This window comes from Heptranchias perlo, chromosome 21 (genome assembly GCF_035084215.1).
Source record: "Heptranchias perlo isolate sHepPer1 chromosome 21, sHepPer1.hap1, whole genome shotgun sequence".
Taxonomy (NCBI): Eukaryota; Metazoa; Chordata; class Chondrichthyes; order Hexanchiformes; family Hexanchidae; genus Heptranchias; species Heptranchias perlo.
Window position 1 is genome coordinate 17,237,292 of NC_090345.1, and position 19,368 is coordinate 17,256,659.

At 39.4% G+C, this 19,368-nt stretch overlaps 1 protein-coding gene across 5 annotated transcripts in view; it reads right to left on the minus strand.

The window, feature by feature from the left end:
• The window catches only part of atrnl1b (attractin-like 1b), a 713,064-nt gene that overhangs the window by 134,718 nt on the left and 558,978 nt on the right, over positions 1-19,368 (minus strand). For all 5 annotated transcript variants that reach the window (XM_068002149.1, XM_068002150.1, XM_068002151.1 and 2 more), the window contains exon 27: positions 10,869-10,976. In XM_068002149.1, coding sequence (XP_067858250.1) covers positions 10,869-10,976 — 108 coding nt within the window. The remainder of the gene's footprint in view (positions 1-10,868; positions 10,977-19,368) is intronic.

Below are 19,368 nucleotides of genomic sequence, written 5' to 3' on the forward strand. Positions count from 1 at the left end.
ATAAGATCTTGAGGGATCTTGAAGGGGTAGATGCTGAGAGGATGTTTCCCCTTGTGGGAGAGACTAGAACTAGGGGACACAGTTTAAAAATAAGGGGTCTCCCATTTAAGATGGAGATCAGGAGAATTTTTTTCTCTCAGAGGGTAGTGAGTCTGTGGAACTCCCTTCCCCAGAGAGCGGTGGAGGCAGGGTCATTGAATATTTTTAAGGCTGAGTTAGATAGATTCCTGATTAACAAGGGAGTCAAAGGTTATAGTAGGTAGATGGGAAAGTAGGGTTGAGGTCACAATCAGCTCAGCCATGATCTTATCAAAAGGCAGAGCAGGCTCGAGGGGCCGAATGGCCTACTCCTGCTCTTAATTCGTATGTTCATATATTCATATGACATCCTTCATTCCTGGAATCATTCTAGTAAATCTTTTCTGCACCCTCTAAAGCCTTCACATCCTTCCTGAAGTGCGGTGCTCAGAATTGGACACAATATTCCAGTTGTGGCCGAACCAGTGTTTTATAAAGGTTCATCATAACTTCCTTGCTTTTGTACTCTATGCCTCAATTTATAAAGCCCAGGATCCCATATGCTGTTTTAACCGCTTTCTCAACCTGCCCTGCCACCTTCAAAGATTTCTGCACATATACCCCCCCCAAGTCTCTCTGTTTTGGCACCTCCTTTAGAATTGTATCACTTAGTTTATAGTGCCTCTCCTCGTTCTTCATACCAAAATGTATCACTTCGCACTTCTCTGCGCTAAATTTAATCCGCTACGTGTCCGCCCATTCCACCAGCCTATCTAGGTCCTCTTGAAGTCTATTGCTATCCTCCTCACTGTTAACTACACTTCCAAGTTTTGTGTCATCTGCAAATTTGGAAATTGTGCCCTGTACACCCAAGTCCAAGTCATTAATATATATCAAGAAAAGCAGTGGTCCTAGTACCGACCCCTGGGGAACACCACTATATACCTTCCTCCAGTCCAAAAAACAACTGTTCACCACTACTCTCTATTTCCTGTGACTTAGCCAATTTCGTATCCATGCTGCCACTGCCCCTTTTATTCCATAGGCTTCAACTTTGCTGACAAACCTATTATGTGGCACTTTATCAAACGCCTTTTGGAAATCCATATACCCATCAACCACACTGCCCTCAACAACCCTCTGTTGTTCGGCCCCTCGAGCCTGCTCTGCCTTTTGATAAGATCATGGCTGAGCTCATCAAAAATCTCAATCAATTTGCCTTTAACAAATCTATGCTGGGTTTCCTTAATTAATCCACACTTGTCCAAGTGACTGTTAATTTTGTCCCGGATTATCGTTTCTAAATGTTTCCCCACCACTGAGGTTAAACTGACTGGCCTGTAGTTGCTGGGTTTATCCTTACACCTATTTTTGAACAAGGGTGTAACATTTGCAATTCTCCAGTCCTCTGGCACCATCCCCGTATCTAAGGATGATTGGAAGACTATGGCCAGTACCTCTGCAATTTCCACCCTTACTTCCCTCAGCAAGCTAGGATGCATCCCGTCCGGACCTGGTGACTTATCTACTTTAAGTACAGCTAGCCTTTCTAGAACCTCCTCTTTATCAATCTTTAGCCCATCCAGTATTTCAACTACCTCCTCTTTTACTGTGACTTTGGCAGCATTTTCTTCCTTGGTAAAGACAGATGCAAAGTACTCATTTAGTACCTCAGCCATGCCCTCTGCCTCCATGAGTTGGTCTCCTTTTTGGTCCCTAATCAGCCCCACCCCTCTACTATTTATATGTCTATCGAAGACTTTTGGATTTCCTTTTATGTTAGTTGCCAGTCTATTCTCATACTCTCTCTTTGCCCCTCTTATTTCCTTTTCACTTCCCCTCTGAACTTTCTATATTCAGCCTGATTCTTTCTTGTATTATCAACCTGACATCTGTCATACACCCCCTTTTTCTGCTTCATCTTACTCTCTATCTCTTTCGTCATCCAGGGAGCTCTGACTTTGGTTGCCCTACCTTCCCCCTCGTGGGAACGTACCTAGACTGTACCCGACCCATTTCCTCTTTAAAGACCGCCCATTGTTCGATTACAGTTTTATCTGCCAATCTTTGAATCCAATTTACACGGGCCAGGTCTATTCTCAACCCACCAAAATTGGCCCTCCTCCAATTAAGTATTTTTGCTCTAAAGTGCTCCTTGTCCTTTTCCACAGCTAATTTAAACTTTATGATGATATGATCGCTGTTCCCTAAATGTTCCCTAACTGACACTTGTTCCTCTTGACCCACCTCATTCCACAGAACCAGATCCAGCAATGCCTCCTTCCTCATTGGGCTGGAAACGTACTGATCAAGAAAGTTCTCCTGAACACACTTCAGAAATTCTTCTCCTCTCTGCCCTTTACACTATTGCTATCCCGTCTATGTTAGGATAATTGAAGTCCCTCATTATCACTACTCTATGGCTCTTGCATCTCTCTGTAATTTCCCTGCAAATTTGCTCCTCTATATCCTTCCCAGTAGTTGGTGGCCTATAGAATACACCGTCTTTCCTCCTCAAACTCAACAAAGACAGTCTAAAATTCAATATCTGAGCTAGTGCTTCCTTCAAGTGGTGTGGATGCTTCAGAGTGCTAAGGTCAACATTGTGGCTTTAATGTATCAGATGGCACATCTTGTGTCGTGGGTGTTATTGTGTATATTGTTGTTGCAATAAAATGCTTATTTTTCAACCAAGCACAGACGCTGCTTTTGACCTGATGAAAGTGAAAATCATTGCCGCAGTGAATGGGTGCGGTTATCATTGCACAAACCAGGGCCCTCCACAAACTAACATTCCACAGACCCTGCTCAGTTTTCCAGCCTATGATCTCTAAGATAGCCTCCTCACTGTGGGTAATGGTTTTATTTGTCCTGTTCCACCACCAGTTCTCAGATGCTGGTGTCTTTTGAAGGTAATCTTCTGCAAAGAAAAGAATATACATTGCTTTAAAGTAACTTTTGTTGAGAGAAGAGAAAGCAGCAGCACAATGTGCATATTGCCAGCATAGTAGAATAAAATGTGAAATAACTTGCTACCTGAACTTTGAAGAGGAGAATAAATACTCTGTGTGGAACGACGAGTTATTAACCTTGCTCATGTGCAATTTATGCTTTTCCAATCCATTCTGTTACTTCTGAAATATGCTCAATATCTTCTTTTTGCCCTCTATTCCAGCATTTTACTTGATCAATTCAGGTTAACAATACTTTTTTATGAAAGCATTTAAGTAATACATGACATCTGCAGGCTCCTTGAAAACGCTACATAATTGACAGCCATACCCATACCACACGGACTGCAGCGGTTCAAGAAGGTGGCTCACCACCACCTTCTCAAGGGCAATTAGGGATGGGCAATAAATGCCGGCCTCACCAGCGACACCCACATCCCATGAATGAATTTAAAAAAAGATAACTAACAGCCATCCTTGATGCTTACCGTGGCACTTTCTTTAAATTGGCCTTGCATATATCCAGCTACATGCCAAGAATAGAAGACACTGTGATTGCCTCCAATCCTGCTGAACCCTCTATCTGTGGGCTGCGCGAACCACACTATAGAGGACATTTTGCCGTTCTCCTATGTAGGCCTATTCAATGAAGTAGGTTTTTTCAGATCTCCTTGTTCCTTCCTTGGGTGATCAGATTTGTGCACAGTACAACTAGATTGACTCACTGCTATTTATACTGGTTTCACTCCAATTGTGATAATTGTGAGTGCTTCAGCAACACTAATGCAGGTGTATTCTAAATGGCTCCTCAGACCTAACACGAAACACAGTTGGTAAAGTTAAATGAACTTATTAGCAATTTATTAATTTTGGATACTGCAAGGTCGACTATACTCACAGCTCAAACTTCTGCCGAATGTTCAATTATTTTTGAAAATTTGCATCCACACAGCAATTCCACACCGTGTGGAAAATAAAAGCTTTTCTACCACACGACCTTTCTGATGCTATATTCTGCATGGGGAGAGGGTGTGCACTCAAGATTGGGCAACGAGAAATCTGCCTGTGCAAATTTTCCAGTGGCTTGGAAACTCTTAAGCACAGTGATGGGTTTCTGCAAGTGTCAGAGATCCGGTTTACCCAAAAAAAGGGTCATCAGAATTCCAACATCTATAGTAATTTGCATATTTAAAAGTAATATATACTGCAGCAACTCGCCAAGACTTCTTTGACAGCATCTCCCAAATCTGTGACCTCTACCACCTAGAAGGACAAGGGCAGCAGGTGCATGGGAACAACACCACCTGCACGTTCCCCTCCAAGTCACACACCATCCCGACTTGGAAATATATCGCCGTTCCTTCATCGTCGCTGGGTCAAAATCCTGCGACTCTCTACCTAACAGCACTTCACCACACGGACTGCAGCGGTTCAAGGCGGTGGCTCACCACCACCTTCTCAAGGGCAATTAGGGATAGGCAATAAATGCTGGCCTTGCCACCAATACCCACATCCCATGAATGAATTTTAAAAAAATTCCAGTTTCCCACATTTCTACATGCAGGAAAACTGCAAACTCTTAATTTTGTGCTATTTTTCCTGCCCACAAACAATTAACCCAGTTGCCTCACCACAAACATGTTGTACTTTAACTCAAATTGCAGAATATAGCATCCTCAAAATATTTCCTAATTATGTATACCCACATCTCCCAAATCAACACAAACATCAGTAGGTCCCAGATTTGCAGCGCATTAAGAAAGTAAGGCTGTGCATTTTAAATAAGTCCTCATTAGTTTGAACAGGTGGTCAGGCAAGTGGGTTAGTGGAAGACAGGGGAAAAGCAAAGAGATGGAACACCAGAGAGACAGTGGGGAAAAGAGAGAAAAAGTTATCTCGAATCAGGTTACCAGACCTACCAAGAAGATAAGTCATTGAACAATAGTGTTTCATCTTTGAAAATCCCATCAAAGGGTGACCTGGTCATGCCTGTTGCATCACTTCAGACTTCTAAGCATCGGCAAGCTTAAAAAGGTGGCCCAAGAGACCGTTCTCAGCCAATGTGAGGCTAATTTTCATGAAATGCATTCTGTCTCCAAAAAGATTGGTGGGATCGGAGAGACACAGGGGAGCAAAGCACAGAATTTCACCTTTTTGGGGGTAAAGAGAACATAAAAAAAAATTTAGAATAGGCTTTTATAGCTAGAAATAAAAAAAGTTAATAAAAAAATAATAGAAGAGGGAATGAGGAAGAAGAGAGTGTAGGGAGAAAAAGAAGAGAGAGAAGTGCTCAAATTTTGTACTTGAAATTATTTGTGAAGTGTTTAGTCACGGAGTTAAACACAGTAATAAAGCTGCTCGTGAGTGGCTTTGTTAGGATTTGTTTCAATACCTAGTCAGTGAGCTGAAAACTCTTTTTCCCCAGGAGCTTGGAATTCTCTGGACCTGCTGATATCTAATAGTTAATAGTTTCATTATTTACGTATTTTTCTTTGTGGCATCACTCATTTATATCCAGGATACATTAAAAAAGGCAAAGAACATAGCAGCGTAGGCTGTTCCACTATTCAATTTGATCATGGCTGATCTGTACCTCAACTCCACTTACCCAACTTTGACCCATAAACCTTGATACCCTTACCTAACAAAAATCTATCAATCTCGGTCTTGCAAATTTCAACTGACCGAAAGATTTGTCTATCTTAAGTCCCATTATTTTCTCCATTTCCATTTTTACTTTTATTAAGTCCATTAAGTTACTTCCCTTGCTTATTTTTAAGTTCCCTTTTAGTGCTGGTAGTCAGTCTTCTTCCTCCACTGTGAAAACTTGGCTTGTATAGAAGATTTAGGAGTGATCTAATCGAGATGTTTAAAATGTTAAAAGAATTTGATAGAGTATACAAAGAGAAACAATTTCCTCTGGTGGGGGGAATCAAGAGCAAGGCGACATAATTATAAAATTAGAGCTAGGCCATTCAAGAACAAAATCAGGAAGCACACAAAGGGTAGCAGAAATCTGGAAAACTCTGCTCCAAAATGAGATAGATAGATTTTTGTTAGTCAAGGGGTATGGAGCAAAAGGAGGTAAGTGGAATTGAGGTGCAGATCAGCCATGATCTAATTGAATGGTGGAGCAGGCTCGAGGGGCTGAATGGCCTACTTTCTAATGTTCCTAAAACGGATAGAAAGTACTCATTTAACAAGTATATCATTGCCTTATTATCCATTATAGACTCATAGAGTCATAGAGTCATACAGCACGGATAGAGGCCCTTCGGCCCATCGTGTCCGCGCCGGCCATCAGCCCTGTCTACTCTAATCCCATATTCCAGCATTTGGTCCGTAGCCTTGTATGCTATGGCATTTCAAGTGCTCATCCAAATGCTTCTTGAATGTTGTGAGGGTTCCTGCCTCCACAACCCTTTCAGGCAGTGAGTTCCAGACTCCAACCACCCTCTGGGTGAAAAAGTTCTTTCTCAAATCCCCTCTAAACCTCCCGCCTTTTACCTTGAATCTATGTCCCCTTGTTATGGAACCCTCAACGAAGGGAAAAAGCTCCTTAGTATCCATCCTATCTGTGCCCCTCATAATTTTGTACACCTCAATCATGTCCCCCCTCAGCCTCCTCTGCTCCAAGGAAAACAAACCCAATCTTCCCAGTCTCTCTTCATAGCTGAAGCGCTCCAGCCCTGGTAACATCCTGGTGAATCTCCTCTGCACCCTCTCCAAAGCGATCACATCCTTCCTGTAGTGTGGCGACCAGAACTGCACACAGTACTCCAGCTGTGGCCTAACCAGTGTTTTATACAGCTCCATCATAACCTCCTTGCTCTTATATTCTATGCCTCGGCTAATAAAGGCAAGTATCCCATATGCCTTCTTTACCACCTTATCTACCTGTTCCGCCGCCTTCAGGGATCTGTGAACTTGCACACCAAGATCCCTCTGACCCTCTGTCTTGCCTAGGGTCCTCCCATTCATTGTGTATTCCCTTGCCTTGTTAGTCCCTCCAAAGTGCATCACCTCGCACTTTTCCGGGTTAAATTCCATTTGCCACTGTTCCGCCCATCTGACCAACCCATCTATATCGTCCTGCAGACTGAGGCTATCCTCCTCACTATTTACCACCCTACCAATCTTTGTATCATCAGCGAACTTACTGATCATACCTTTTACATTCATATCCAAGTCATTAATGTAGACCACAAACAGCAAGGGACCCAGCACCGATCCCTGTGGTACCCCACTGGCCACAGGCTTCCAGTCACAAAAACAACCTTCGACCATCACCCTCTGCCTTCTGCCACTAAGCCAGTTTTGTATCCAAAGTGCCAAGGCACCCTGGATTCCATGGGCTCGTACCTTCTTGACCAGTCTCCTGTGGGGGACTTTATCGAAGGCCTTACTGAAATCCATGTATACCACATCCACTGCGTTACCCTCATCCACACGCCTAGTCACCCCCTCAAAAAATTCAATCAAATTAGTCAGACATGATCTTCCCTTGACAAAGCCATGTTGACTATCCCTGATTAATCCTTGCTTCTCCAAGTGGAGACTAATTTTGTCCTTCAGAATTTTTTCCAATAATTTTCCTACCACTGATGTTCGGCTCACTGGCCTGTAGTTCCCCGGTTTTTCCCTACTCCCCTTCTTGAATAATGGTACTACATTAGCGGTTCTCCAGTCCTCTGGCACATCCCCTGTGGCCAGAGAGGTTCTGAATATATGTGTCAGAACCCCCGCAATCTCCTCCTTTGCCTCACACAGTAGCCTGGGATACATTTTGTCCGGGCCTGGGGATTTATCCATTTTTAGGCCTGCTAAAACCGCCAATACCTCCTCCCGCTCGATGTTAATATGTTCGAGTATATCACAGTCCCCCTGCCGTATTTCTATGTCTACATCGTCCTTCTCCATAGTGAAAACAGATGCAAAAAATTCATTTAGAACCCCTCCTACATCTGCCGGCTCCACACACAGATTGCCATTTTTGTCCCTAATGGGCCCTATTTTTTCCCTAGTCATCCTCTTACCCTTAATATACTTATAAAACATCTTAGGATTTTCCTTTATTTTGCTCGCCAGTGTTATTTCATGGCCCCTCCTTGATCTCCTAATTTCTTTTTTAAGTATCCCCCTGCACTTTTTGTACTCCTCTAGGGCTTCCTCCGTCTTTAGCCTTTTGTATCTGCCAAAAGCCCTCCTTTTTTTCCTAATCCATTCTCGTATATCCCCTGACATCCAAGGTTCCCTGGAGTTCTTGGAACCACCCTTGACCTTTACGGGAACATGTTGCCATTGTATGGTCTCAATCTCCCTTCTGAAAGACTCCCATTGCTCCGATGCGGATTTTCCTACAAGCAGCTGATCCCAGTCCATTTTGGCCAGATCCTGCCTTATCCTATTAAAATCGGCCTTCCCCCAATTTAGAACCTTTATTTCCGGCCCCTCCCTGTCCTTTTCCATGACCACCTTAAATCTCACCGAATTATGGTCACTGTCACCAAAGTGCTCACCTACTAGCACTTCTTCCACTTGACCGGCCACATTCCCTAGAATTAGGTCCAGTACCGCCCCCTCTCTTGTAGGACTTTCTACATGCTGGCTCAAAAAGCTCATCTGCATCTGTTTTTTTATGAGCCCGCATTCCCCTTTAGCACTCTCTTTCTCTTAATATATTTATGAAAACATTTGTTGTTATTCTCCTTTTGCACCTCTTACTACTTTCTTTACACTTGTCTCCCATTTTGCTGAATTTCTACTTTTATTGGCATGTGTATAAACCTTTTCTTTTAGCTTGATACTGTCTCTTACCTTATTTATTGACCATGGTTGCTTAGTTGTGGCTCAATGGGTAGCACTCTCACCTCTGAGTCAGAAGGTTGTGGGTTCAAGTCCATTACTTCAGTGCATTACTGAGAGAGTGCTGCACTGTCAGAGGTGCTGTCTTTTGGATGAGACGTTATGGACATAAAAGATCCCATGACACTATTTCGAAGAAGAGCAGGGGAGCGCTCCCTGGCCAATATTTATCCCTTAACCAACATCACTAAAAACAATAATCTGGCCATTATCACATTGCTGGGACCTTGCTATGCGTAAATTGGCTGCCGCGTTTCCTACATTATAACAGTGAAGTACTTCATTGGCTGTAAAGTGCTTTGGGATGTCCTGAGGTCATGATATGGCGCTATTTAATGCAAGTCTTTCTTTCTTTACCCATCTGACCTTCAAGAATTATCTCAACAAGTATATGGTGATACAAATTTTAATGAAAATAATTTGTAAACGTACTGTGAATTTCAGAATTGTTCCTTCAAATGTTGCTAGTTTTATGACTCATTTTTATTCAATAGACATTCAGGTAGTGTAACTGATATAATTTTAGATGCTAACATCACTTTTAACTCAGAGCTGCTTCTCTTGGTTAATTAGTCCAGAATTGAAATTTAATTAAAAAACTTATGAAACATATTAGCAGTCACTAAACCAAGATTTAAAAAATAAAAAATTGCAACAAATATTCATTCTGATTGTCAATTAAGTTAAAAAAAACATATATACAAAAACAATTGAATCTTAAACCTGCTGTATATGTCAGAGCTGTGTTCTTCCCTGTGACAATCCATCTGATGACCGAGCTGACAGAATTCACCCAACTGAGGAAAGTGAGATCAACTGAAAAGCACCCTGGGAGTTGAACTCGCTACCATCTGAACTGACCATTTGAGCTGCATGATAAAAGTATTATTTAATTATAGAAAAGCTTGAACATGAATGTTTGGTAGAGAGATATGGTAAATCAAGCCACTCAAAGTCTTTGTACACAGATTTCAGGATAAGTGTCAACTATATACAGCAAACATTTGGTAATTATTTCAGAATCATTTAAGAAATGCTAGTGGATAATAAAATTACTTAAATCAGAGCTACATACCCACCGAATGGTTGACTTTAGGAGCAGGCTAAAATAAATCTGTTGCCATCACCGTTATACATGCACATGTGCTCAATTTAAACTCAGTGTTATGAGATTAATGTGATTTGCATAAAGAATATACTTCTGTCTATGACATTTTGCTGTTGGTAGCTGCTCAGCAATGTTACAACTCCTACATATTACCTTTTAAGATGAATGTAATGAAACTTCAAATTGTAAAATCAAAATGCAACAAAAACAGCAAATATTTTGGTAGTTATGATTATAAGCATGTGGCTGTGAAGACAAACTTATATCTTTCAAGCGAGCAATGTTCTGAATAACCACAATAATAGAATTAATAGCAATGGCAATAAATCAGTGAGATCCTTGCCAAAAATAAAAGGATCAATTCAGCACCTTGGAGCTTTCAGCAGGGAGCCATGCTCAAAGAGAACACAGATCAGAGAATTGGCGTTAGTGTTACCTCTGGCTTGCGCTCATTTTGAGCATGGACCCCTACTGGGAGTATGGGATTGCTGAATTTATCTTTTTAAGTTGAATTCTGTACTTTAAAATCATTTTTCATTCACTCTCATTTTTCAGATCACTCTTACATTATATTTGGTTAATAAACTAGCATGCAAATTAGGCAAAAGATAATCTTTTCTAAGACCAAATGCATGCATTTTCCACTCTGTTCACAAAGCTCTTCTCTATTGATCCATTCACGTTACTGTCCAGAAATGTTAAAGCCTGCAAGGCAAGTAGATTTCTTCCTTTGCTTCTGAAGTTATAATCCCTCAGGTGAATGGTCTGCTGCATTAGTGAGAAAACGTGCTTTGGAGGTAGCGTAACATATCTAACCAAGGTTTTCCATGCAACATGGACACAAAAGTCCTGGAAAGCACGTAAAGTGTGCTCTGATATAACTATGCAGATATTCAGGGAATAGTTACTGCCAGTATGGTACTTACCTCTAGTGGTCCTCTTATGATATCAGGCTGTTCACTTCTAACTTCCAGGGCTACATCAACAGATGCAAAAGGACGACTAGCCATCTGCTGTCTTTCCCTCATGAGTTGCTGTTTTAAAAAAAAGGTACAAGTTGTTGAAACATTGGGGCACAAAATAATATCTGTAGGAAACATCTAACAGTTCTGAAACACTATATTTTCAATTTTGTGTAACCTTCAGACTTGCAAAAGTATTCTCATACCATATCAAAAATAAACAAGAGATCAATTACTTTTTCCATTCTCTGCCAAGTATACTAGAAACATGCTACATATGCTTTAGATTTCATTTCACTATATTCTGTAATAGTTAGCATTAGGTTTTCAGAAAAGTTCATTTTAGAAATTAGTGCGTGATAAAACAAACATATTTATAACAGTCGCTACAAAAACTGGCAGCAGTTGTTTTACAGAGTGGTCAACCAATATGGGTTCAAGTCTCAACTGAATGATTTTTGTGGAACTACCAATAACAATAATGGCTCAAATATTATACCAAAAGTTACATTTAACCTATAAAAAAGTGCACACAAATTATAATGTTCTAAGGAAATAATACCACATAGGCAAGGTTCTTTAAACTATGACAATAAATGGTCACATTTCATATTTCATGGGAAGATTTGGTATTGTGCACAATTATATTTGCAGTGATTGAAATTAAGATGAAATACAGTTATTCACATTTCATCTAATGGTGTTTGAACTTGATTATAAAGTAGCTTATTACAAAAGAAATGTCACATTGACTTGCTGGAAAGCTGGTAATATGTGACTTAAAGGTCTGGTTACAATAAGGCTCTGATCAATCTTTCAGTGGATTTTTTCCCCTGAAGAATTAATTTACGGAAGAAAGATTCTTTTCCTCCAGAATCAATATAAAGCAAGAGTTGATTTTTTACTTTAGAGACTTGTACTGTAGGGAATCTTAACAGGATGAAATCCTTGTAATATTTTTCATTTAACATGTGAAAAAGAGCTTATGTTAAACATCTAAGTAGCTTGTGACTAAATGCTTTAGAGCTACCTTAAAAAGGTGCTTAAACATTTTAAAGCTATCTTAAAAGGTACTTAAGCATTTCAAAGCTACCTTAAAAAGGTATTTAATTCTCCCAAAAGACAAAAGTTGACCCCATTGCTGCTCCTTTCATTTAATTAAGAGGATTTAGGGAAATCCTTAAGCAAAAAGTGATTATTTTGCTATTAGCAATCACAGACATTTTCAATAACAACTACCTTGAAAACAAATGTAGTTGTTTGAATCATATGTGTCACAAGCACAAGAAAGTGGCTAATTAGAAATTTAAAGCTTTCCATTTTAAGGACTACAGAGCTTTCTCAGGGCTACTTAATATTAAGCTTGTATTGATTGTGTAGCACTTTTGGAATTAAATAAAAAGATTAATGGCACAAGCATCTGCTATTTTCAAGTGCTGCAAAATTAGTCTATTATCTGGTATGTCTTCAGATAGGGAGGTCACAAGAGGCATAATATTGTCCAGTAATAAATCACCTTTTCCTCAGTCACAAAAAGGATTGTCACCCAACTTGTATGAGATGCAGCTCATATTAATCCCTTTCCCACAAATGAAGAGAAAGCTTCCTTTCATTAAAAAAAAGCCAAGGGAGTAATAAACTTTAAGGAGTATAAAACAACTCCTCCATGGCCTCAAATTCTTTGACTTTTTCCAAAAAAGAGATACATTTTTAAAAAATTGTCCTTGAGTTTTTTTAAAAATATACCTCACTTTAGGAAAAAGTCAAAGAATATGACTTATGGGCATAAGTGATTATCTTTAAGTTTTTTTGACATAAGATGACAATTCCCATGGGTCACAGCTCTGTTTAAACTTCAGCCATGCATCCATTTCAATGGATGATTACGATGACATACTTTTTATTCCCATTCATGGGAATAACATTCCCCAACATAATGGCTGAATTGGATGTTACACCATTCACAAGACATGAAAGCTTGACTGAAATAGAGACACATTTAAAATTCTAATGATTATTATGGGAAAATTGAAAACATTAATTGATTCAGCATATGTTTCTAGATCACTATTTGCAAAGGGCATATTACAACAACTTGCATTTATATAGTAACTTTAACATAGACAACGTTCCAAGGAATTTCAGAGAGGCAAAAATCAGATAAAAATGGACTCCGAGCCAATGAAGGATAAATTAGGAGGTGACCAAGAGGTGGGTTTGAAGAAGGGTCTTTAAGCAATGTCTTAAAGGTGGAGAGGCATGGGGTTTTAGGGAGATAGTTCCGAAGTGTGGGGCTTAGCTTTCTGAAAGCACAGCTGCCAATGGAGTGGCAAAGGGAGGGGGGATGCGCAAGAGGCCAGTTCACAGGGACGTAGAGTGCTGGGGAGATTACTTGGAGGGCTGGAGGAGGCTACTGAGATAGGGAGCGGCGAGGCTGTGGAGGGATTTAAATAGGAGTATGTGAACTTTAACTTGGAGACAACCAGGAGCCAGGTCAGCAAGGGCAGGAGTGATGGGCGAGTGGGACTTGGTATAGGATAGGATACAGGCAGCACAGTTTTGGATGAGAAAAAGTTTACAGAATGTGGAGGATGGGAGGCTGATAAGGAGAGCATTGGAATATGTCGCGTCTGGAGGTGATGATTGAGGGTTTCAGCAGAAGATGGGCTGAGGCGGAGTGAAGGAGTGGGAGGCAAGGGATGTTACGGAAGTGGAAGGAGGCAGCTTTGTGATGCAGAGGATATGGAGTCGGAAGCTCAGCTCAGGAACCAATAAAATGCCGAGGTTGCAAACAGTCTTGTTCGACCTGAGACAGTGGCTGGGAAGAGGGATGGAATCGGTGACAAATTTGTATTGGGGGCTGTAGATGTTAGAGATTAATGATCACTCCAAAAATAAACCTAGAATGTTAGAAAAATCTAAATATAAATATGCAATAAATTTTACAAATCTTATTATACATGAAAAAGAATTGAACAACCATTTTTAAACATCATCTGTGAATCAAGTAGCTGTCCTAATATATGCAATATTCATGTCATTTAAAAATTACATCTACTGTAATAGTTTATAAAATGTTTAAAATTTAATAGAATATATAGGGGCAAGAGCGAAAGTGATCGTTTCTGGGAAGTGTGTGTTTCGAACAGCAGCTAATTAACATATACAATATGCAAACAAAAGCACAACTCACAAATCTGCAACAAAGCAACTTGGGATTTAAGAACACCCCGTACATAGATGGTGTCCAAAAATGGAAAACCTCATATGTGTTTAAATCATTTCATTGCATCAGATCACGAGTGATTGCAAATAGTTAATAGTGGCTATTCAACGTTGAGAAAGCCAACATCAAACTGACAGAATCAAAGGACACTGGTGTTTAAAGCATAGTCAGGCAGCTGTGAGTGGGAAATAGGATAATTTGAAGTTCATCAATTACATCACTTCAAATTAGCCTCCATCATTAGCTTGGAATGATGGGATTCATCAATTCTAATTCAAGGCAGAAAAGGCCGGCCAAAACTACCATGGTAACACAGCAGTCACAATGGGGCCATGAATATACTGTGAATAATTGTACTATTGTACCACTTCCCTCCAACATTATCTCTATATGACAAGTATTAAAATCACAAGACATTTTTCATTCAATATATAAATGTACATACAATACATACGCTGTACAACATTACAGTGAAATCTGTCTTACCATTTACTTCTAGCCACCAATTGATTAGAATACAAATTACGGTCTTGGCTTGATTTTTACAATTTAATAAAATATATAGGACCAATTTTTCACTGCTAATATGCTATATGTGTGTGCAAGGAGAGGATAGGAACCGAGATCTGTATTGCAGCATTTTTACCCTCTTTATGCTTGACACAGGCTTTCTGAGGCTTACAGGGCGAGGGAGGGAAACTCTCACATGAAATGGGCAGGAGCATTTAAATAAAATGCAAATGACTTGGGAGTGACATAACACTTCCAATGTCATTTTCCAGGGATTCTGCTGAGTGGCTAGTTGGAAAGTATGCAAATTGGGTGAGAGACATTGTGAGACTGCTCCTTCAGATCAGATGATGCATAAAGATGCAGAAAGCAACTTCCTTTGAACTCTTAAGAATATTTTAGCATTCTTCAGTGCAGCACTGTGGGGGTAGATTTTAGGCTGCTGTTTGATAGCAGCCAGTAGGCCTAAATTTTGTTTGGAATTTACATTGTGATCAGCCTTTAAAACCTACAGCAGTGCAAACTTGCCTCCCCCACTCTGGAGTGAGTGCTGATTCTGAGGTGGTCACCCTGCTCAATGCTCACCCAAAAAATATTAAAGTAGCTGAACCCCAAAAAGCGGCAGTGTTCAGCCAAAATCAAGCTGGGTACATGAGGCAAGCATACCATCTGAGTTACGCTGGATAAGGGTGGTGAGGAGGGGAGGAACATTGTTCCCATATGGTTCATATTAAGCTGTAAAAAAGCATTTACTCAGTGCAGAGGTCTTGAATCACAAAATCATATTACAAAAATCAAACCTCTCTGTGTACATCGTTAAGACGGGAAATTACATTTATTATAAATAACGGCAGTGGAAACGTCACATGACTCCATCTCTGCAGCAGGTACACCTTTTCTTGCCTGGAGCAGCAGCTCTAAAGTAGACTTTATTTAGGTTCATGACTCCTGTGCAGAATCCAGTTTCTTGATTAATTTTTGCTCTTTGCTGATTATCAAAGGAATGAAGGAGGAATCCAGAGGTATACTTTCATCTGTAACTCCACTATTCGTTTCAGAAAAACAAATCTTAGGAGTTCCATCACATTGGTCTGCAACTCGTACGTCATCTTTAGCAGCAAACCACATATGCACATGCAGCAGGAATTTGTCTAACAATAGTCTTACATTCTTAGTGTGACTGATTATATTTGTACATGTAGGATTTTCTTCTTCATAAAAAGGAAGTAAGTCTGTTTTGTTTTATATATACACACGATTTTAAAAATATCAGATATACAGATGTGAGGAGGGCAAGAAGGGGATCTTCATAAAATAAACACAATCGATCTTAGATTATCCATTAAGTACATATTATAAAACATTACATTGCACTAAATGTGTACTGAGTAAAACATAAAAGCAAGTGACAATCTACATTGTTACATTGGCGATCTTTGCTGCTGATTAAAGAGGATCACAATATACTTCATTAAAAATTCATAAAACATATTCCATATAAATAGATAATCAAATCATATGTATTATCTTGTGTAAGAGCATCCTTATTCTGTTGAATAATACCTTTTCATAAAATCTAATGTATTTGAGCAATGTGCATGAGGGTTTATTACTGCCATTATCTGCTGTCTTAATTCTAATGAATTACTACATCATTTCTTCTTGACTAGCCTTGCAAGAGACTGCTAATTTTTACAAGACAAATTGATAGTACATAATCTGATCAAAGCATCCAGTTCTTGAAGAATTCATCAGCACTTGAACCAAACACTTTATCGGGAAGAATTTACATTGTGACTCACTACACATACAATATGTTTAAGTCTAGCCAACAGCCACAACAGATGGTTGTATGATCATTGTATTAACATGCTATTAGTTACACGTTAATCACTGTTTTACATGGAAGCAGAATGAAAATGCATAGCTGCAATTAAATTGGAACTGTGCACCATATTATAAGATGCTGATGCAGGTGTTGGGCCATATTTCAGCCAATGTTAACTGCGTTTCTTGTAGTTTGTGTTTTAATTTGAAATATTTAAGTTTTAAAAAAAAATATATGTTCACTGTAAAAGTCAATTAGAAATCCATAAGGAAAACAGCTAAGGTCAGTAGCTAACTACATTGTGAAATACAGATGCAATCCCATATCCATTACTTCACTACACAGTATGCTGTATCACTGGGCCACCCTGAAAAATATTACTTAGAAGGTGATGTTGGGGGGGAAGGAGGGGGACTAAGGGGTGGGATGGGGGAGAAAATTTTTGTTCTCAAGTAAAATACCTTGAGTTACAGTCCAGTGCTGTGTGTCACTCAATTTATTTTCCTCAGTCAAATTAGTTCTGTTACATTTTGGTGAAGAGGGTAGCAGCCAAACTGACACATGGAATAAAAGAAAGAGAACAAACCTAACTTATTTACCCTTCCTTTATAATGTAGATTCCTACGGCTGGAATCATTTTGGTTGTTTGCCTTGGTGCCTTTGTTCACACTCAGTAAAATATATATATCCTCTTCCAATGGCCTGGGCAGGTTTAGAATGCACTGTGTCAAGGACACAACTGCACATCTATCACTTCATGATGTAATACAGGCTCCATATCAGTACTGTGTGTAAGTACTTTGTATAATTTTGATCTTTTAATTTAAAAAATATCCTGTACCTTTCATGCCATTGCATCATGATGAAAAACTGATTTTGAGGGCTATAATAAAATATTGTCTTGATTTTCAGAATAGGGTTAATTGTATAGTAATGCCAGAAACAAAATAGGCATTATTTCATTACAAAATTTCAAAGCATAGCTTATTTTATTGTTGCATCACTTTAGAGACCAAAGCCTTCAACTCCATTGCTTTTTAATGTCACTTTGTGAAGACAGTAGCACTCTCCAGAGAATCAGTAATAGTAAATGTCACTTTAGGTTATGTAACTAGATTACAGTCAATTATTTTAGGAATTGTAGTCCAGTGGTACAATAAAATCCAATTAAATATAATAAAGATGGTTTACAATACTGTCCTAAGTATGGTGCATATAATATAAATAAGAATTACACAACATGCTCTACTATCATTTTGCATTTATCTGTGACACCCTTCGCAGAAATATATTACTGGTAACACTGTCCACAAGACAAGAAAAAAAGCACGACATGTGCCTGAACACTTCAGAAACAAACTGTTACACACAGGAGGCTGCAACAGGCAATGTGATGAAGGCTTCAAAACTACATTAAATAGTTTTGGAAATCTGGCAGAGGAGACTGGCATTGGAGACAAATAGGAGAATAAGTATATATATATATATATATATATATATATAAGCCTTCAATACAATATTAAGTAGCATTTAGAATTACATAGAAAATATATTGAAGATAATATGTTTGGCTTAGTGAGTAAATGATACAACACTAGAAAGTCCCAGTTTCAATTCTTGGTCTGTGCTCAGTTAGCTAATCTCAGCTGGGTAAGCAATCTGTGAGTTCCTTTAGACAAGGCCTTGGCTTGGCTATCTTTATGTCTCATATTTCCTTAAGCTTTCCTATTTGTCGATATGTTTGATTGTCCTAATAGTTCCACCAGTTTGAAACAAAAATGTATTTTTGTTGCATAGTTTCATGTATTATTTTTGTCTGTCCAATAATTTCAAGGAAATTGCTGCTGTTGATATATTTGGAATGTTGCAAATGATGCTGTTAAATGTAGTTTTTTTTTGAAACAGGCATTTGCAAATATCCATAGCACGATGGTTCCCAGCTGTCTATAGCTTGAGATTGAGTGTTGCGGAAAAGAATCTCAGCTTACATGGAAATTATGTGCGCATGGGAGAAGAGGAAAGCCTCAACCATCTAAAACACATTTTTTCTGTTTTGAGCACATAATCTAAGCTGACTCATCAGTACAGTGCTGAGTGAGTGCTGCAGTGTAGGAGGTGTTGTCTTTCGAATGAGACGTTAAACCGAGGCCCCATCTGCTTTCTCAGGTAGACGTAAAAATCCAATGCCACTATTCGAAGAAGAGCAGGCGAGTTTGCCCGGTGTCATGGCCAACATTTACCCCTCAACCAGCATCACTAAAACAGATGTCATTTATCGCATTGTTGTTTCTGGGACCTTGCTGTGCACAAATTGGCTGCCACGATTCTCTATAATGACTACACTTCAAAAGTACTTCATTGGCTGCACAGCATGGTGCACCATGAGCAATGTTTTAGTGAATGTGCACAAGAGGAAAATTATAATGCTTCCTGGAACAAATTCAACCAGATTTGGAAACACTGATTTTGTAGCTGCAGTTCAAACGAGGGCCCAAAGTTTGTTTGTCTGCTCAAAATGCAACAATGGAAATTGCTGAATTTCTACAATTCCTTTTAATTTTGTAGGCAAGTAATTTTTGTTTTTGTTTATCCAAGCAGATAATTCAAATGCATCTTTAAAACTGGTCCAGATGGGATGCATCTTAGGTTACTGAAGAAAGTATGGGTGGAAATTGCAGAGGCTCAGGCCACAATCTTCCAATCCTCCTTAGATATGGGGATGGTACCGGAGGATTGCAAATGTTGCATCCCTGTTCAAAAAAGGCGAGAGGGATAAACCCGACAATTACAGGCCAGTCAGTCTAATGTCAGTGGTGGGGAAGCTTTTAGAGGCAATAATCCAGAACAAAATTAACTGGCTCTTGGAAAAGTATGGACTAATTAATGAAAGTCAGCACGGA